General features: G+C 43.3%; 1 protein-coding gene across 1 annotated transcript; it reads left to right on the top strand.

Moving 5' to 3' along the window:
- Positions 1-313: 313 nt before the first annotated feature.
- On the top strand, positions 314-4917 carry LOC308478865 (fibrinogen-like protein 1-like protein). Its single transcript, XM_081008994.1, has 2 exons — positions 314-585; positions 3991-4917. Exons 1-2 carry the CDS (start codon positions 414-416, stop codon positions 4641-4643), a joined length of 825 nt encoding a protein of 274 aa, XP_080865120.1. The 5' UTR covers positions 314-413; the 3' UTR covers positions 4644-4917.
- Positions 4918-6000: the final 1083 nt, after the last annotated feature.

Below are 6000 nucleotides of genomic sequence, written 5' to 3'. Positions count from 1 at the left end.
AACATTACAAAGACCCAACGTGTTATCATTTAATTCTTAGAGAATGTCTCATCTTAAAGATGCACCTGTTGCTACTGAGGAACATGTTATATTGACTTTACAAAGGACAATCAAATAAACTTCCATTTAGGAAAGGCAGTAAAGTCAACAGCACTGAGGAGTGTAGCAGCTGTTATGGTGGAGGCACTGGCAAATATTGCATACTAAAGTTAACTAGTAACAAGGTTAGTCATCCAGGATCTTATCTCCACTTATAAAACATAAATGGAGAATCTGCCGCAGCACTTTCTCCATTTGAATTTAGCTTCAAAAAGTGCTGTAAGTTTGTCAAGCAGTCTGTTACATCTGAGGTGTTGGAGCCTCATATCTATTATTAATTTGCGTGTGGCCTCTTTCAGATATCTGTCTGCACAATGCATCCCCCCAATGTCCTGCTGGCTACAGTTGCTCTTCTTTTTCTGATCCCTGTGACAAGCTCACTGAATGAGGAAAAACTGAGGAAACAACTCAGCGAAATTGTCAACCTAGACTTGGTCAAGAATGTCACTCAGATTCGGAACTGGAGAATTATTGTGCAAAGAAAAGGTAATTTATGTTTAATGATTTGTGAAGTCACACTATTGTTTATTGCGCCTATGTGTTGCTGTTAAGTATTAAGGAGTGTGTGTTTGAGATGTAAAATAACTTTTTTTAAAAAAGAAAAAAGATTAAGAACAACTCCAGCATTCTGAACTCTAGCATTCTGAATTGTTATGGAAAGAACAGACAAGAAAACCATTCATTTCTGATATAGTTAGGATTCTGGAAAGCAAAAGCAGGTAATTTGTGGACCTTCAGATGTTATTGGACTCCAGCTCCTATCATTCATGACCGTTGGCCAGGCTGGCTTTGGCTGATGAGATTTGGAGTCCAGCAACATTTGGGGGGCACAATTTCATCATGTTGTTCTAAATATCTCACTGACTGGCTAACATGAGAGATAATTCTTCCCCCATAATAACGCTACTAGATTTATTTCTTCCTCCTTTCTAAACTGGTGAATTCCAGTGAATGCAGACTGAATACGGGGATGACTTTGAACACCCAGTCTCAGTTCTGTTGGATTCGTCCTCACAAAAGTGTTTTCCATGCCCCCATCAAAAGAAGGTTTTCCAATAATTATTTTCAAGATGCTGTGCTTAAATTTCAGTTTGGGTTTTTTCCTTAATTTTATTCTTAGTTTCCAAATGATGTTGCTTGAATCCACGTTTTCTGAGCCACTTGAAAATACAATCTCTGAAGAAACATTTAAATAACCTATTGGATTATTGGTCTTCCGTTTTTCGATAACATTTCCCTGCTAACTCCTGAGTATCTAACAAATGTCCAAATATTAGAATGTGTGGCAATGCTTTAAATGGATAAAATTGTGACCTTCATTAATGAGGAGTTATAAGGCACACTTTAAATGGTACACTCAGATTTCAGCAGCTTCACTGTATAAAATACTCCATACTTTGTTTGTATCCACTGAGAATTATATAACGCGTTTTATAACATCATCACAGAGAGGTTCATGTCACTGAAGATCAAGAATTATGCGGTTACAAACTACTCTTTCTAAAGAAGAATTCTTCCTCTATTCTTGTTTTAAAATATTTATATAGGTCTCTGGTTTTGTGACTGGATGAAAAAGCATTCCAAAGCTATTATGATTAAAATAAGACACCATCGAATAGCCTCTCATGTAGTTAGGAGTAGAGGCAGAGGGAGAATTGATGGATTATTACAGACTTCCTCAACCTGGTGCCCTCCAGATAGTTTGGGCTATAACTCCCATCAATCCTACACCTGCTAGTATGGTGAATGATCTGGGATTATAGGAGTTGGGCCAAAGAAACAGAACAGGGATCCGGTTGGCGCAGCGCCCACCCCACTGCCCAGCAGCTTCCCTGGCAGAGGTAGTCTCAGACATGGTGCTGGAATACTGTTACAAATATATGTTCACTGAGAGAAGCTATGAACATTGTTATTATTTGCTTAATTTATGTACATTGAGTGTCCCTGGTAGGTTTTTCCTTCTCTCTCTCTCTCTCTCTCTCTCTCCCTCTCTCTCTCTCTCACACACACACACCTCACATACTACAGATTTCTTCGCAATGTTTATGGGTGGCATTCAATTGACCCGATCAGCGGAAGCTTCCACTTACACAACAGGTCTTTGTTGTGGTCCTTCCCCTCTTTCCCATTGCATCCCTTGAAATTGGCTGTGGGGCAGATCAGAAGAACCCCCCAGATAGCAGCATGCAGAGGGAGAAAACGGGGGGGGGGGGGGTCATTTTATGCTCACCCTGTTGGAACGGTTGTCTTTGTGTGACATTTGCATTTCTCCCTGTGTCTTTAAATGCAGAGTGAGGCAATTCACGAGATGTCATTTCTGAAAATCTCAATCACATGCAATAGTGTAAATCTGAATGAAACTGAGGCTTGCTTAGCAAATACGGCTCAGTCCTAACAAGCTGGTACCACACTTTGTTAAAGAGTGTTCACAGTGCCCTTTGTCCCTGTCATGGAGTTCCTGGAAAATTAGGAGCGCCATTGAAGTGAGTGGCCCAAGAGATCTTCTGAAGGTGCAGCATGGATTTCAAGAGCTTGTATTTAGGAGGCCAAGTTAGCTGAAGAAGGGAAGCTTGTTAGAATGGCCTAAGAGGCACAAGTCAGTAGACAGTGGAGGTGATTTGCACAGTACAGTAAGAAGAGATGTGAAGGAAGCACAAGAACAGCTTTGCCATTCCCACTGGTGAGCCACTCCGACAGATGATAAGAATGCATGTTGGCAGAAGGCATCGGGCCCATGCGAAGGAATGCTTCTCTGGAAATCCAGCACTAGAGAGTCATTAAAGGCATCCTTTATACCATCAGCCTTAATGATTTGCTCTTCTCACGGCATTCAGTTCATTGGTTTTTGCTGCTATAACAGGCAGCGAGCAATGGTATTTGTCACATTTTTAGATACATGAATAAATGCAGATGAGTAATAGCTGCTGCTTCGCTGGCCGTTTTGGCAACTCAATCGCACACTAGCTGAGTTTTCACTTCACCTCACATCAAGACCCTCTGCTGCCTAACTCAGTTTGCTAACCCCCCTGCCTTACCTCTCTCTCACTGCCGCCCTTCACTCTTTCCCCATAACCCTTTATAACTAAGACCCTTTATTGCAAGTACGCTTTCTTATACCACTGATTTTCTATATAAAACAACAACATACAGCTACGCTCTGCCTCCATTGTCAGAGGCTGTAATGCTTCATAATACTCGTTGCTAGAAACCACTGCAGGGAAGAGTGCCCTTGGGGGCAGGTGGCGTTTGCACATTTCCCAAAAGGCACCTGCTTGGCTGCTGTGAGAACATGTTGCTGGACTGGACAAGAAAAACTTGAGTCCAATCCCAATGTCTTATATAACTTCCGTCTGTCACAGATTAGCAATTATTATGAGGGCAATAGGGAGGCGGGTGTAGCTGTGGGTTAAACCACAGAGCCTAGGACTTGCCGATCAGAAGGTCAGCGGTTCGAATCCCCGTGACGGGGTGAGCTCCCGTTGCTCAGTCCCTGCTCCTGCCAACCTAGCAGTTCGAAAGCATGTCAAAGTGCAAGTAGATAAACAGGTACCGCTCTGGCGGGAAGGTAAACGGCGTTTCCGTGCGCTGCTCTGGTTCGCCAGAAGCGGCTTAGTCATGCTGGCCACATGACCCGGAAGCTGTCTGCGGACAAACGCCGGCTCCCTCGGCCTACAGAGCGAGATGAGCGCTACAACCCCAGAGGCGGTCACGACTGGACCTAATGGTCACTGGTCCCTTTACCTTTATGAGGACGAGAAAATATTTCAACATATCAGATGTTTGTTTGACTAGGAATTCAAACTCACAAGGCTTGCACACATTTCTACAAGGATGCTGCAGAGAACTTGGCTGTGTTGAAACTCACCATCCAATCAATCTTTTGTTCCCTAGCGATCCCTTACATGCGGGACTGTGACGAAATGTTCCAGGCAGGCCACACAGAGAGTGGCCTCTATATATTACGTCCCGAGAACGCCATCAAGCTCGTAGCCTGGTGCCACATGGATGGATGCAATGGGTGGACAGTTATCCAACACAACACCCACAACACTGAACTCACCTGGTCAGAGACCTGGACAACTTATAAATATGGGTTTGGTAACTTGGTGGGAGATCACTGGTTGGGCACCGAGTACATTTCCTTAATAAGCCAGCAGAAATGGTACAAAGTCAGAATAAATTTAGTAGATGCAGGTGGACACCATAGATATGCAGAATACGATAGCTTTGTCCTGAGAAATGAGAACGATGAATATATGCTCAAGTTAGGGACCTACGAGGGTAATGCAGGGGACTCTCTCACTTCTTCCAAGGCCAAAAACATGCACGACAACATGAGGTTCTCTTGTAAAGACAAGGACAATGACAGATCTACCAAACAAAACTGTGCAGATGTCCACGGTGGGGGCTGGTGGTACGACTCCTGCTTTGATGCACAGCTCAACCGCAAAGGTGGGCTTCACTGGGGCACATTATGCGATGAGAACTGCAGGAGCTCAGTTATAATGCTGAAGCCCATCCACATGTATTGCAGCAGGGTGTAGAAATGCACTCAGCCTCTCATGTCGCGAACTGCTGTAATGGGATGCAGGGGGTGCAACAAAACTGCAAATTCCTTTGCTTCCAGACCTTTCTATATAAATAAATTAATAGTGGTTTCTTTTGCTACCTCTCAATGACATGGGAATGTATTTCTGACAGAATTGCAAGCCAATATTCCTGTATAACTTTTTCACTGATTTCAACACTGTGAAGTCTTCCAGTTCTTTATTAAAATAGTTTTTCAGCCGCAACAGAGAGGTGTCTTTTTTTAAGAACAAAAACCCACAACCCTTAATTTTATTCTCACGTCAATCAAAGACTCACAGGAAAGGCCAAGTAAAGTATGGACCAATCACTGTCATTATGCCAGTTAAGGACAGCTAGGGTTGCCATATTTCAAAAAAGTAAAAACCAGGACACCCTGAAAGTTGTTGAGCTTTTACTTTTACTTTTTAAAAAAAATGCCAAAGCACATCAATTCTGCCTTTGAAATCCCAGACGTATTATTTCTGCTGAACCACACATAACTCTTGCAAGATTTTGGGCGTAATCCATTTCCTTCTGCATCCACGAGAGGGCATCCCATAAGGACTCATTCAAGCCGCCACATGTCCTGTCCAACAGTGATCTTGGAGAAACAGAAGAGTATGTTGTGCAGCGGGGCCTTGGGAAGCAGGCCACTGTATACTTCTCTAAGAGGCTCAGCAGGACCTCATACTCACAGTAGTGGGAGCTGTGCACTCAGCACTATACACGCCTACCTGGTTAGTTCAGTTGGTTAGAGCATGGTGCTGACGACCCCAAGGTTGCAGGTTCGATCCCCATAAAGGACAGCTACATATTTCTGCATTGCAGGGGCTTCGACTAGATGATCCTCAGGGTCCTTTACAACTCAATGATTGGAATGCATGGAAAGTTGATATTTAAAATGTCCAAGTCATTTCAAGCAGTGTTGGACACATTTGTGTATACATTTTCAAGCCTCCAGTGGTGCATGTTAGGATTCCTGCTCTGTGTTTGCAGTCATGGGATTGTTGTCTATCACATGATGGTGTATGTTTTCATTCCACAGAGTGGGAAGTGACGGAGACAGGATGTTTTGGTATTACTGTGTTCCGGAAAGTGGGACTGTTGTCCTTTGTTCTTTCTCTCTGCTGTCTGATGAGAAAGAGGAAGGAACTAAGTCAGAATGCTCAGAGTGTATTATATGTAAATAAATGTAGATTAGCCAAAATGCTGAGCTACTGAGTTCTGTTACGCAAACTGTGAATAGTCTGCGGATCCCTAAGTGTGCTGATGCTTCTTGGTATCAGTCGCTGTGATGTTCGGGCTGAAGAAAGTTTTTGAAGCTCCTGAACA

This window comes from Podarcis pityusensis (assembly GCF_964106645.2).
Source record: "Podarcis pityusensis genome assembly, chromosome: 1".
Taxonomy (NCBI): domain Eukaryota; kingdom Metazoa; phylum Chordata; class Lepidosauria; order Squamata; family Lacertidae; genus Podarcis; species Podarcis pityusensis.
The sequence above is the reverse complement of the archived record's forward strand: the minus strand, read 5'-3'. Positions and strand labels throughout refer to the sequence as shown.

Coding starts and splice junctions, on each gene's coding strand:
- LOC308478865 (XM_081008994.1), top strand. CDS start 414: ATGCATCCCCCCAATGTCCTGCTGGCTACAGTTGCTCTTCTTTTTCTG. Junction 586..3,990: donor AATTATTGTGCAAAGAAAAG/GTAATTTATGTT, acceptor TTTGTTCCCTAG/CGATCCCTTACATGCGGGAC.